Source organism: Calidris pugnax, unplaced genomic scaffold (assembly GCF_001431845.1).
Source record: "Calidris pugnax isolate Ruff unplaced genomic scaffold, ASM143184v1 scaffold63, whole genome shotgun sequence".
NCBI classification, from domain to species: Eukaryota; Metazoa; Chordata; class Aves; order Charadriiformes; family Scolopacidae; genus Calidris; species Calidris pugnax.
The window spans coordinates 3,100,791-3,115,117 of NW_015090852.1; the positions used below are offsets into that span (position 1 = coordinate 3,100,791).

General features: G+C 47.7%; 1 protein-coding gene across 4 annotated transcripts in view; it reads left to right on the forward strand.

Annotated features, from left to right (window-relative positions):
• PBX1 (pre-B-cell leukemia homeobox 1) overlaps positions 1–14,327 on the forward strand; it is a 187,912-nt gene that overhangs the window by 132,293 nt on the left and 41,292 nt on the right. For all 4 annotated transcript variants that reach the window (XM_014943483.1, XM_014943482.1, XM_014943479.1 and 1 more), the window contains exons 4-6: positions 1,239–1,429; positions 2,496–2,631; positions 6,099–6,258. In XM_014943483.1, coding sequence (XP_014798969.1) covers positions 1,239–1,429; positions 2,496–2,631; positions 6,099–6,258 — 487 coding nt within the window. The remainder of the gene's footprint in view (positions 1–1,238; positions 1,430–2,495; positions 2,632–6,098; positions 6,259–14,327) is intronic.

Sequence of the window (14,327 nt, forward strand, 5' to 3'; positions counted from 1 at the left end):
ACCAGGCTTCAGGGTTTCTCAATCTCCATCCCCTTTCTCCAGTCCCATTTTTGGTGGCTGGGGGACCTCAGCACCTTCTCACAGTGTCTGGCTGCTGCTGTGACAGCACGGCGCACACTTGCAATTTTGCCTTTGATGCTCTTTATTTCATGCCAAGAGGAGACGAGCTGAAATTGCTTGGGTGTCTGGGAGCAAAGAGACACCTGGCTGAGAGCTCTCATAGCCTGTGCTCACCCTGGGACCTGTCAGCTGAAGCTGGTGATGGGCAATTGGGAGGGACTCTGCTGGCCTCTGGGATGACTCCTTGTTAGGTCTGAGATGTGTGTGAGGATTCAGCTTGGAAGGGTGGGGTGGGATATAGTAAGTCTAGCCCATCTCCAGTCCACAGAATCAGTGTCTCTTTCCCCTGCTAGCCCCTTTTTCCCCATCACAGGATGGGAACTGGGGATGCTGTCCCCAGAGCACCTGCTTGTGTCCCAGGAGCACCAAAGGCTTCTTGAGCCATCAGTGTCCGAGTGCTGCTCTCAGCCTGGGTTTCGGGGCTTGGTTCTGGGAATTGGGGGATCCTGTCACATCCACGAGGTGCTTGTGAGGATGGAGGAAAGGGCAATGAAGTGGCCTTTATTTGGCCTCAAAATCCCTCACTTGTGCACCCAACTCCTCTCGCTGCCCTGTCCTCACAGCACAGCATGGGGACAGCAGGAGCAGCCAGACAGTGCCGTGCTAGCGCAGACTAATTGAGATTATTACCTGCTTGCCCTTTCTCGTCAAGGCTCTTGCCTCACTCAAGCTTTAATTATTATTGTTATTTACTTCTTATCTGATGTGCTAAGACCGTGGAGCAGGGCCGTGTCTATCTGTGAAGCACAAGGGGCTCTGCAGGACACATGGTGCTGGAGTCAAGCTGGGGCAGCAGGAGGAGGGACTGCGGGTCAAAAGGTTCATGGTCCTCCACAGATACATCTATAGTTCCCCCAGTCCCATCCATAAAAACAGTGGCTGGGACTTCTTCATGTTTTTTGTGAGTCATGAGTCCTAGGGCTTCACCTGCCCCAGATCCATATCCTCTCTACCTCTAGAGCCAGCACGTTCTTGCTCTGGGTCTGCCCTAAAAAGCCCCAGCCATTGAGGCCTCCACTTGCATCTCCTGCCTTAGCAGTGCTGCTTCTGTACTATCCCTGACGCCATCAAATGACCTTCCGATCCCGGGGTTTCTTTTGCTTTTCTTGCCATCCCAGGCATGCAACGAATTCACCACCCACGTGATGAACCTGCTGCGTGAGCAGAGCCGGACTCGACCTATCTCACCAAAGGAGATAGAGCGGATGGTGAGCATCATCCACCGCAAGTTCAGCTCCATCCAGATGCAGTTGAAGCAAAGCACGTGTGAAGCCGTCATGATCTTGCGCTCCCGATTTCTGGATGCACGGTGAGTTCACCCCACCAAACCTTTCTCCCCACCCACCGTGCAGTATTGTTCAGGCCTGGGAGAGGTGTTTTGGGGTTCTGGAGTGAATTCAGTCTGAAGGGCCATGTCTCTTGGTCTTGAGCTGCAGAGGCTGTTTACCTTCCTTAACCTTTAGTTGCCTGTAGCTCAGCAAGGGAGGGGACAGGAGTTCAAGACATCCAGGTTCTGGAGTGAATTCAGGTCCATCTGAAGGGCCATGTCTTCTTGGTCTTGAGCTGCAGAGGCTGTTTACCTTCCTTAACCTTTAGTTGCCTGTAGCTCAGCAAGGGAGGGGACAGGAGTTCAAGACATCCAGCCTCTGTCTCGGGGAGGCTCCCAGCTTTACCTTGAGAATTGACATCCTGGTTTTGCTGTGGCAGAAGGAAATTCTGTGGCACATTCCAACAAACCTCTGTGGTGAAAATGTGCACATCAGTTAGGGATGAAAGTTAATCCTTCAGCCCATCCTGTCCCCTCTAGGTTCCTATTCTTTTCCTTCTGTTTCCGTTGTCCCAGATTTTCAATTTGCTGTAAAATTATCTCATTCCCCAAGCTGGTTACGTGCAGGCTGTGGCTTGGGCTGCAGCTTTGGGTGGGGAGGAGAGGCAGCTGCACTTGGGATACGAGGGAAGAGGTAGCCAACAGATAACATCCAGCTGTAAATGGAACAGACTTCCCCAAGGATATATCTGACACCGCTTCCTCAGCACAGAGCTTTGGCCAGTGCAGCCAGGTGTCGGGAGTCACCTTCCCAGGTGGAGGAGCTGGGTTCCAGTTTTAAGACTCTTCTGTGATCTGGAGGGTACAATGATAATTTGAGACAGAGACTTAGGTGCTTTGGAAGGTGCTGAGAGAGGAGTCACCAGCAAGGTGCAGATGGGAAGCTTCCTGGCCATAGGTCTATTGCACTCCATGCTTCCAGGAGCAGGGCAAAGAGGGAGGGCAGTGGAGAAGGTCAGGGTATCTAAAATTGCATTCCTATTTCTGGATCCTTGACACTGACTCCCTTTCCTTTTCCTTCTATTTCCCCTTCTTTCTTCATGCTAAGGCGGAAGAGACGAAACTTCAACAAGCAGGCTACGGAAATCCTGAATGAGTATTTCTATTCCCATCTCAGCAACCCTTACCCTAGTGAGGAAGCCAAAGAAGAGCTAGCCAAGAAATGCGGCATCACAGTCTCACAGGTGAGAGAGCTCAGAAGCACAGCAAAGATGGCTACCCTACTGTGGTGAAGGGTGCTCTGGACCTCAGTCAAGTCAGTCATGTCCCAGTGTTGAGCGTTTAATTACTAAATGAATTTAGCGCAAGTTACTGTAAGTGGATGGGAGAGCAGATGGCAGAAGTGCAGTTTGAAGCCGTGGATGGAGAAGGAGAGTTTGGGAGAGGATTTAGAAGGGATGAAGACTTCATGGAGCGATGGCTGTGTGTGCAGCCGAGGTGATAACAGCACAGAAATGATGTGGTATGACCCACAAAAGCAAAGAGATTAATGCTGAGCTGGCTTACAAGAAAAGCTCATTTGAGCTGAAACTATGTCCCACAAAAGCAAAGGGGGATTAGTGCTGAGCTGGCTTACAAGAAAAGCTCATTTGAGCTGAAAGTCCATTCTTCAAGCCAAGGGATTCAAATGCAGTAGGAAGACTTGTGCAGATTTTGCTTGATAAGGTAGAACGGACAAGGTCCTGGTGGGAAGGGTTTGGGTCAGAGAGGTTATAGTTTGTGCTCAAGGAGAGTGGGCTTTCTCAGGGTCGTTTCTCTGTCATTACTCTTGTGCTGTGGAACATGACATCTACCTGACTTGCTTATCCCTCAAAGAAGGGTGGTCAATAAAGACAAATTTAATTATTTCCATACATTTTAGGCAGCCACCTAGTTCCTGGAGTCTATAGCTATGACCTGGGAGCTGCTGGGATTTGTGAGGAGTGCAGTCAGTCCTTGAAGTGTTCAACTGTACATTGCTCAGGCCTGGCCTTCTTTGTTTCCTTTCTCTTTGGAGCAAGCTGTGTGATTGAAAGCCAGTCCATGTGGCCTGTGGTAGTCTTGTCCTTGTGTGAGCTTAGTGCTCCCTCTAGGCTCTCATTCCATTCCCCATCTTGGGCTGCTTCCCAGCCCCAGGCACATGCCTGTTCGTCGCTTGAGTAAACTGAAGACAGCGGTAGCATCTGGTGTCCTTGTGAGAGCATGTCTGCCTTCAGCAGGAGCAACAGCATCCAAGGGTAGGTGTCGTCACTGTGTTGAATGCCTGCTGAGTGACTCCAGTTGCTTCCCCTGGGTCAGAAGACCCAAACGTTGGTTCTGCCCAGAGTTACCTACGAGAGACAGCACATATTGGCTTAAGTAAAACTACAGCTGTGCTGGTGCTTCCCCTCTCACTTTTAATTCATCTGTTCACACTTACAACTTCTCCCTTGCAAAGAGAAAACGCCCAGGAGAAATGCTGCTCTTAGGATATTTTTTGACCGTGCTGTATCCAGGCTGCTTTGTGCCTGACTCCACAATCTCCTTCCCTTCTTCGTCCAAAGAAGGTAGAAACAGACACACATCCAAGTCTCTGTTTTTGCTGAGGCTAAGTGAATGTGAATAATTCACAGCATGAATCTGTGCAAGTCACAAGCAGAGTCCACCTGAATTCAAAGGCTGACCGGGGTAGGCAGGTTCTTTGCTTTACAACTTTTAAGACGAAGATCAATTGTGGTGGCTGTTTATCCCCACTTCCTTCCATGTGGCAGCCAGAGTTCACCCACCAGTTCCAGCATTTGAAGCCAGAAGAGCTGTTGTAGAGAGATGGCCAAGAGAGAAGATCATGGAGGAACACATTGTCATTAATGAGAAAGCCAGACCAAGAAGTGGAATGGAGCTCCTACAAATAGCACCTGCTCCCAGTGCCATTGAAATGTTCACTCCCAGATCTGGTTGGGCACTGATCTGAGTTACTACCCTTTGCCTCCCAGGAGTCTCTGGAGGTTACATTTTCTTTTTCCTGCTCTGCAGCAGCGCAGGATTGGATACCTGCAGTTCAGTAGCAAGTAAATTGGTGGATGAAGCTCCTTCTGTGTAGAAGCTGCTGACTGCTCTAGGAATGCTGCAGACAGAAAGCATGATAGGAGTAAAAAAGCATATAGCTTTCAGTTATCAACACCCAAGCCAAAACAGTTCCCTAAGATGAGGAAAAAATCATGAGCTTCACAGAATGAACGTCCAGTATTGTCTTCTGTGTCTTGGTGCTTGGACAATCCATTTGGAAGAGGGAGCACTGATATACTTGCTCACCAGCAAGCACGAGAATGTTGGAGCTCTTTTGGGAGAGTTGCAACATCCTCTGGCATTTGCCCATCCTTTTCATCCTGATGAGCTTTCTCAAGCAAGGTCAATAGCAGCTGGAAGTTGTCTTCTGTCCATATACCTGCATGCAGGAAGACATTCCCCTGATTCTCTGTGTTCAGGGCTGTCAAAGAAGAAGCTGAGAGCTGCTTCCCAAACTCTCGGCTGAATATTTCCTACATCTTTTCTGAATTGTTTACTGCAACACAGTGCCCACAAGTGAAGAAGTTTATTCTCAGCAGGCTACTGAGTGGGATTTTGTGAACACTGGGTTCATGGTGGCACCCTGATGTTTTCCCTGGAGAAGCATTCTTGTTGGATATCACAGCCCGATTTCACAGATTTCAGAGTTTCCTATTGCTGTGCTGAACCTCTGATCTGCAAACTTTGGGGTATTTATCCAGACACTGGGCCCATCATTTTCAGCCACCCCTGTGACTTGTGAAGAAGTTCAGCCCGTTGTTTTATTTTTTTTAAAAACAAACCCACTCATTCAACACACTTCTAGGCACTTAGACACAACAGCCCCATAGCAGTCTCTGGGAAAACACAGTGGAAACATCTCCTCTCCCTTTCCAAAGGGTACACTTGTTCCTCAGCACCAAAGTTAGGTCTTACGATGAGCCCCGGGCTGCCTCTCCAGCCTTCCCCCAAAGCTCCTGGTTTATCTTGTGGCTCATGCTAAACCATACAAAGTCAAGTTCAGCTGGATGCAGAGCACCCACTTCTGGCCTTTTGGAGTGATTTCACTCAGGTGGATCAAAAGCAAAGTTTCAGTGATAGCAAGGCAATTTTGTTTGTCAGCCAGGCCCGAGTAAATTCATTTGGTGTAAATTCATTTTCCCTGAAAGCCACACTGGCTCCTCCAAAGGGAGGAGAAGGGGCATCTGGGAATCGAGCGTCTGTCCCTGTCAAAGAGACACCAAGGAGGAGGCAAATAAGAAGTTCTAAAATGACATATAGTCATTTTCAGATTGTGTAATTTCAGAGTCACTTTGACTTTCTCAGTTGTTTATTAAACCCATCTGATGTTTTTGTGGGGTGGGTCTAGTGGTTCCTGTGGAGCATCCCCATAGTAGATGTCCCAACCGTAGAGGAGCCAGACACATCCACACAAACCCAACCCTCCCAAGGGGGTCCCACCACCTTTCCTGGGCTTGGTGTGGGACACACAGGTAGAAGGTGCTGCCTTGCACAACTAGGAAAACAGGAGGGTGTGGGGGAGAAGAATATTGCATTGTTTAATTTGAACTAATCCAGCTTCCTCACCCAGCTGCATTTACCAGAGCTGAAACGTTAACGTCTTTGTCTTCTCTTAAACTCACTCTAGGTATCAAACTGGTTTGGAAATAAGAGAATCCGGTACAAGAAGAACATAGGTAAATTTCAAGAGGAAGCCAATATTTATGCTGCCAAAACGGCTGTCACGGCTACCAATGTGTCAGCCCATGGAAGCCAGGCTAACTCACCCTCAACTCCCAATTCAGCTGGTTAGTTTTTGGTTTTTTTTTTATTTTGGGTCATTAGTGTTCGTTTTTTCCTTCGTTTCTTCCCCTTCTTCTAATCTCTCTCTTGTTTTCTCCTTTTGGTTATCTCAATTTTAGTTTCCTTGTTTTGGATGGCTCACTTTCATGGTCTTTATTTAAAAAAAAAAGAGATGGGTTTGGTTTTGGGGGTTGTTTTGTCTGGGGTACTTTCTTTACTTTCCCTCCCTCCCTCTTTTTTCTTTTCTCTTTTCTTTTCTTTTTTTTTTGTTCTCTTCCTCTTTCCCTTTCTGTTTTTTGTTGGAAAAGTGATGTGATCAGACCTTGTGACTGACGGTGCCGCGTTGGGTGTTCTATGCATGGATGGTAAACACAAAACCAGAAAAATTGTCTGAAAAAAAGATTGCTGGGATTGCTTGCACTTCGGGGGGAAAAAGCAATTGAAAAAAAAGTCCTTGCATAATGGTTCTGTTTCAGTGGGGCTGAAAGCATGAGTGGCCCTAATGGACATACCCCAGCATTTCTGGGGTGTCCTAACTCATGCCACTTTGGGGATTGCTTTGAATAGATTTTTATCCTTTGATTTTCTTTCTGTTGTGGTTACCTTTGATTGCTTACATGACAGTGTCTGGATCACCTGCAAGAGTGTGCCCTGTGTGGATTTCATTTTCCCTTTGTGTCAGCGCGATCCAAGGAAATCCATGGGTCGTTCCCTTCCCTTTTCCCCTTTCCTTCCCATTTGCTGTGGTTTCCATTTGTTTGTTTTGAGGGTCAAAGGCACAGAGCACTTTGCCCAGATTTCAACTCCTCTGCTAGAGAATGATGCCTAGTTCATGCGTGGTGCCTGCCACAATGATGACCGACCCAAAAATGATCCCAGACTGCGGTCAGCTGGTTATGCTCTGCTCCCAAGAGCGATTGAAAATGGGGATTTCTTTAAAAAAAGCGAATGTCAATGGGTGCCATGTACTTCGTTATCCATGCAAATATTTGTGTGCCTGTTTTCCTTTTAGGGGTGGGAGGGAGAGTGGGAATGTGCCACCCTTGTGCCTTTGAGCTCAGTTTCTGCTCATGGTGCCCTTTCACTGTGGCATGGTGCTTGCTGTTGTCAGGTAGGCTGCTAAGAGAAAGGAAGTGGTGGGGGAGCAAAGAGGGTGGTGGACAGCAGGAGAAGCTGGATGTTAAGTAGACCACCAGTGGTACACCATGCAAATGCTGGTTGCTATCAGGATGTGCTTCTATAGTGAGTGCAACCCTGCCTGTGACAGGTATGAAAGGAATAGTACCCAAAAGCTCCCCTAGATTTGAGTGGAAAGTGGAGAGCCAAGGGTCAAACAAGGGGAGAAACCAGTGGTGTGGTTCTCTGGCTGATCTCTCAAAACAGCCCCATAGCAGGAAGGCAAAGGCAGTCTGTGACCTGCAAGCTAGCATGGTAAGCAGTGGTTGATCGCTCTGTGCTGGGGAGCTCATCCACACCTTGTAGGGACTCATGTAGATAGCTTGCACAGAAGCAGAAAGCTTATTCAGTTGGGTAGTGGAGAGAAGTCCCTGCACACAACCTCTTAATTACCAGGGGACGTGTTACTGGCTAAGGGTCTGCCTCCCAGAGCCACCCAGAGCAGAGATGTTGCAGGTCAGAAATACTACTGGGAGGCATCTCTCCCACCTTCTCCTTGCCCGGGGTTGCCAGTGAGCGAGCTGTGATGCCTGCTCTGGCTCAGCTGAGGTGCTCAGAGGGCTCAGGTGGACGCGGCAGAGTTCTGCAGGGACAGATGATTTGCAGGAATTTTGTTTGATTCTTTTGGGTTTTTTTCTTCTTTTTCCTTTGCCTTCCATTGTTTTAACTCCTGAAGATTTAACTGCATTTTTAAAAATGTCATCCTTTCCAAACAGTGCACTCAGAATACCTGATCAGGCGGAGTCTCTTGACATTAAAACCCCCCTGTAGAAAAAGTTGGAGGATAGAGAGCACAGTTGCCTGTGTGGAGGGAAGTACCTGTGATGCTGTCCTCCAGTCCACATCAGCTTGGACTGAAAAAAGATAGCTTTCCTTCTTTTCCTCTTTTTCCAACTGGAGTCAGATCCAAAGATCTCGAATAGCAAGGGAAGGGCTTCAAATTGCTTAAATGGGTTTGGATCTGGCCCACACGTTGTGGAATAAGTATTTACCCAGTGCCTGCCCAGTTAAATAGTGCTCCCGTGCAAGGCTGCTTCTTTGCCTTCCCCACGGGCAGTAACACAGCTGTTTTGAAGATAAATTGGCTGGTACCCTGCAGTAAACAGCTAAGATAATCCCTGGATAACACTGCGCTTTCAAGGAAGGACAAACAGTCTTGTTATTAACGTGTAAGACTTGAGCTCCTGGGTCCTCTTTCTGACTCACTTGTCTGCACTCCAGAAACATCGACCTCTTTTCACGTGCCTCATGTGGCTGCGGTGCTAACGCAGCGTGTCAGTGCAAGGGGAGCTTGTGGGCCATTGAGATCCTTCTTCTAGAAGTGTTTCTAACCTGACCCAGATCCCACCACCCTCTCTGTACGCTGCAGCAGTGGCAGAGCAGCAGGGAAGCCCCACTGTCAGCACCACAGTAGTCTCTGGGTCAGCTTGCAGAAATAGCAGTTTTGGATGTCCTTGTAGTCCTCTCTTGAGAAGATAACTGGAAGGGCCTCAGGATTTTATCTCCAACAGTGGCATCCTAGGTTGAGATCTCCCCAGCTGAGCCATGTGGATGTAACAGCTCAGTCAAGCATCTCTGCATTGTCACACTGTGGGGCAAGGACATCACCTGAGGATATAGGAAGTTGGTGACCTCTGCTTCAGGTTGTTCTGGAGGTGCTAGCAGCAAGAAGCACACCTGTACACACTAGGTCTGAAATAACGTATCTGTGAAAGATTTGGAGGAAGGTGTCAAGGGCCATGAGCTACCTGGATGTGCTGAATTGCCCTGGGAGGAGCATCAAAGTGGGCAAAGAGATGAAAGTCTAGGATGGATGATGTCTCTCCTTTTACACCGTGGACTTTTTCTGTTTTCAGACCATTGGCTGAGACTTTGGTGAGGAAGGAGCCTGAACAAAGGCTGGATTTGCAGGGAGTTTTTAGGATCTGTTGGTTTAAATGCATGGTAGGACATGTAGAAGGAAGGAGAGTAGGCAGAGGACAGGTCATGAGAAAGAAGCAACCAGCAATTTAGTCCCTGGAGGGCAATGCTGTTGGAAGAGGAGGTGGAACCGGATGCGATGGGACCTGGGACACGAGCTAAATTCATTTCTGCTGTGGCTACGCAGGCCCATCTGTTCTCTGCATTGATGCCTACGTTACCGGAGATCGGTGAATGGCTACAGTCAGTCAAAGAGATTGGCCACACATTGACAAGGGCAAGGATTGCATCTGTCTAGCCATCTGGCACGTTCAAAGCAGGGTCCCCCATCCTCAGTCACCCAGGCCTGAATGTCAAACACCTTTTCATCCTGAATACGCGCAGTTGGGCTTATATCAGCCAGATGTTCGAGTAAGCTGAGATGTCTGGCTCATTTGGGCTAACAACTCCCCATCCTCACTTTGATTGCCTGGACAATCTCAGCACAAAAACCACATGGCAAATGAAAGCTATTTTATGTGGACAGACCCTTTTGCCAACCAGAGTCCTCAAGGGCCACACACAGGTGATGACATCCAGTGAAATCCTCCATGCGGAGCAGACAAAATTGACCCAAACTGTTTTTTTTTTCCCTGTTCACCCTTTTATTTTGTAAAAATCTATTTGATAACGTGCTGATGGAGGGGATCATGCTCTCTGGAATTGTACTTCATCAGGCACAGGCCTGACTGTTGTATCTCTCCTTTGCCTTCCTCCGTGTGTGGCAGTCATTTGTCCAGAGTGCAGCACTGGAGAGGATCCTGCTTAAGCAGAGACCCTGTTCTGATCATGGTCTCACTGTCTGGAGTGTTGGTTGGCAAGTGAAAAAGAACAAATGTTTTGCTGGGTCATCCCAGGCTTTTAGACCTGCTATCAAACTTGGTGGCTTTGTCCAACTAAGGAGCTACATGGTCTATCAAGTTCTTCCCTCATCTTTGGCCATGGGAGAAACACATGGAAAAGTTACAGGATGGGTAGATCCCTGTGCTTTGAATGCATGTATGTCATTGCCGTTGACTTCAATTGTCTTGTATACATGACCAAAGTCAACTTCAGTGGTTCAGTATGTTGGATCTCTGTCTCATTGGTGGTAGGTGAAATGAGGGGCAGCAGATGAGGATGGCTAGGTTTCAACTCCCACGAGCACCATTACCTTGCTTATTTATTCTTGATGCCATTTGAATTGTCAGATGCTTTAGAGAAAAGGACCAGTTAGAGGTCCTGGAAAATCTGAGGTGGAAGTGGAGACTGTCGAAACATTAGATAAGACATTAGAGAAGCTGTAGAAGAAGCTGTCTGAAGAGCTGGAGAAGTGATGCAAGAAATACCAGCAGTCAAGCCTGTGAAGATTTTTGAATTGGAAGCAAACTTGAGGTGGATTTGGCTCATCAGAAATGTTAAGAGGTGGAATAGATCTCACTGTGGGCATTGTTTTGATGTAGACTTTCACCTAGTGGCAAGATCTGAGTGCTGTAGCTTGTTTAAACATTTCCACCATTCTCTGAAGCCATTGATGCCCTGATAAAGACTCGACACTAAGGAGTGGTGGTTATAGGTCTTGGGTTTGATAAGATGTTTGGATACTGAAGGTGAACCACTGTTCTACATGGCTACAAGTCATGAAAAGTGTTGGGTTTTCTGGTGTAGAGGTCCTGGAAAATCTGAGGTGGAAGTGGAGACTGTCAAAACATTAGATAAGACATTAGAGAAGCTGTAGAAGAAGCTGTCTGAAGAGCTGGAGAAGTGATGCAAGAAATACCAGCAGTCAAGCCTGTGAAGATTTTTGAATTGGAAGCAAACTTGAGGTGGATTTGGCTCATCAGAAATGTTAAGAGGTGGAATAGATCTCACTGTGGGCATTGTTTTGATGTAGACTTTCACCTAGTGGCAAGATCTGAGTGCTGTAGCTTGTTTAAACATTTCCACCATTCTCTGAAGCCATTGATGCCCTGATAAAAACTCGACACTAAGGAGTGGTGGTTATAGGTCTTGGGTTTGATAAGATGTTTGGATACTGAAGGTGAACCACTGTTCTACATGGCTACAAGTCATGAAAAGTGTTGGGTTTTCTGGTGTGGTTCTTTTTTTTTTGCCTGCACACAACAGCATCAAGGGACTTCCATGCCAAGATAAGACCCCTTTCCTCCTGGGTTCACAAGTTCAAAGATGGTTGTTGCCTCTCAGTTCCTGAGGAGCCGCAGATCAGATTATGGCCACTGAAAACCTTTGGTGTGTTCACAGTGAAGCCTTCAGAGGGACAGGTTAGATTTATGATGAAGCCTCTTCTAATGGAAGGTTTTGACTTGTATTCTCAGATCTTGTCTCCATGGAGGATACCAGAGTCTTGATTTTCAGGGCTCTTCACGTTCCTGCCCCTTCTCCCATCCCAGTGCATCAGCCCCTCTTAGTTGTGTCTCTGAGACTTTGGGCCATGGTAATTTTCATACATGGCTAGCACGTAGACAGCGGGGTGCTGAAGCAGCAGAGCGGCAGCGTAAAGGGCTCTCTGCAATTACAGCTCTGATACAAATGCATCCATACATGCGGGGCCATTGATATGCGCATATTTATCTTTGTATCCACATCAGCGGCAAGACATATTTACCATTTAGATATGCACATATATTGTAAAAATACCCCGTGCCAATAGCAGCGTATATCTTGTAAGTGACATCTCCACCGCTCCTCATGATTTCTAAGGCACCGGCGCTCTTCAGATCTGGAGTTTGTGGCTATTTGTTTATTTTTATTTCCTCCCTCCCGGTCTTAGTTTTAGGGCCAGGTTTGTTAAGTTTCAATAAAATATAGGTTAAGTTTATGACATTTTTATTTGTTATTACTGTTACAAGTTTCTTTTGGTAGGGGAAGGTGGGATGAAATGTTGCTCTGCTGGAGCGATAGCGTTGCCTTATCAGGTGCTCAGGGATTCCCGAGTCCTCAGCTCTGCCACTGATGATTTTTGTGATCTCAAAGGTTTCTGCTCACCTTAAAAGAACAGGAGAGTATTTTGTGATTCTTATGAACAGTAGCTGCAAAACCCCTTGGTCCTCAGCCATGGCAGGAGAGCGAAGCCACATTACTGCCTTGTGCTTTTATGTCGGTGGCCAAAGTGGTCATTCAGAAAACCCAGCAGAAGATGTCTTTGTGTATGTGAAAAGTGCCCATCTTCATGGTTAAAGTTGAGCAGTGTCAGGGTGGGCAATCCTCGGGTTGGCGGCTCCTTTCCCTAGGTTTTTTGCCTTTAAAATGGCAAGTAACCTGAGAGGTCGGAAAAGTGACAGGAGCCCTTTGCCAGCTGAACAGAAGAGGTGATGGTTACAGCTGCCTTCTGACTAGTCCGGGTTATTTTATGCAGCACGGTGGGATTGCTCTCTGGAACAGGTTGGGCAGGGTTGACAGTGAGCACAGACAATGAGCTATTCTTGGCTCTCCTCTTTTCAGGCACTGGTGGGAGGGTCCCGATCCAAGACTCACTGTGCTCAAGACGAGTCTCCTGACTGTCTTGGGCATTGTATCTAGCAGTGGTGTTTCTGCTTTCCTTCGGTTCTGAGAATTGCCAGCACCTGACAAAAGAGCCAGTTGCAATGAGCTACAGAGAGTTTAGTGAATGTGAAGTCTTCAGCGTAGACCTCCCACCTACTCCTTGATCTTTCTTGGAGGTGGCTTCCTTCAGAGGATCCTTCTCAGTCCACCTCTAGGGCAGAGCTGGGCTCAGTCCACAGTGTTTCCTCCCTCTCCAGCAAAGGGAGGGGGATCGCCAGGTGTTTCTCAGAGCGTACGCATGAGCCATAGTTGGGCAACTCCACCAGGACTGTGGTTGCCAGTCTTCCAGGTTGGAAGAGGCAGTGGAGATGATGTCAGTGTATTTGGGGTTGGAGCTGAAAGCATAGCTGACCTGGGCCCCTGAAGTCTCTCCTTTCCAAGGCTAACGTCATGTATATAACCAAACCTTGCACGTTGAGCTGTCTCACACTTAACGCGCTGATCTGCACGATAAATTCTGAAATAATCCCATAAAACCTTTTTATTTATTTTTAACCCCCTTCCCTCCTCCCCCGCCTTCCAGTTACATGATGGGTTTATTTGTCCCGTTCAGTAGTTTTGAGGAGGTGCTCAGATATCTTGAAGCTGGAAGCAGAAAGCCTTGTTTCTGCAAAGGCGGGATTATTTTTTTTTTCTTTTCATCTGTGGTTTTTATTTTTTCCTGATCCCACCCAGTTGTCTTCACCGTTATCATTTTTTAGCGTAACGTTGGCGACTGGTGCATGCGGTGGGGAATTGGCTTACAGAGCTCGTTCTCCTGGGGCAGCTGGCCCAGGAGGGCTGTGGCACCCTTGCGTTCTCTCATGACCCATCACGATGAAAGACACTTGACAACCTGATGGGTGCTGGGAGTCTAGCCCAGGTGCCTTCACGTTTTTCCGAGCCTTCACTCCTGGTGCACTGCAGTTCCCACCAGTGATGGGTTCCTGATGTCCTGAAGGCCAACCCCACGCACTGCTCCCATGCAGAGCTCCCTGTGGCTCAGCAGGAGCTCTGGCCGTGGAATTGGATGGTGTCTGGATGTGCTCACCCTGCAGAGAGCAGCCCGGTGCAGACTTACCCACCCTGATCTGAGCTTCTCAGAAACAGCAGTGGTGTGGGCCAAGGCTTCTGCTTTCAATAGTGAGCCTTGTCTGGGTAATTCTGTTCTCCAGTGCAGTCTGCCGGGTGGACACCTTCAACAACCAAGATTTTCAAAGCTGCCTGAAGGATTTTGATGCCCTGAAAAGAAGGGAAAGAGCTGTCTGAGTCCTCCAGGCTGGGTTTTATTTTTCTCGGTCCAGAGCATGAAGAATCCTTCCTCCAGCTGAGGAGCTGTTGAAGAATGTTCTTGGCATTGAGCTGTAACAACATGTGGCTTTGAATAACCTCAAGAGTGCATCCCTTTTTTTTTTTT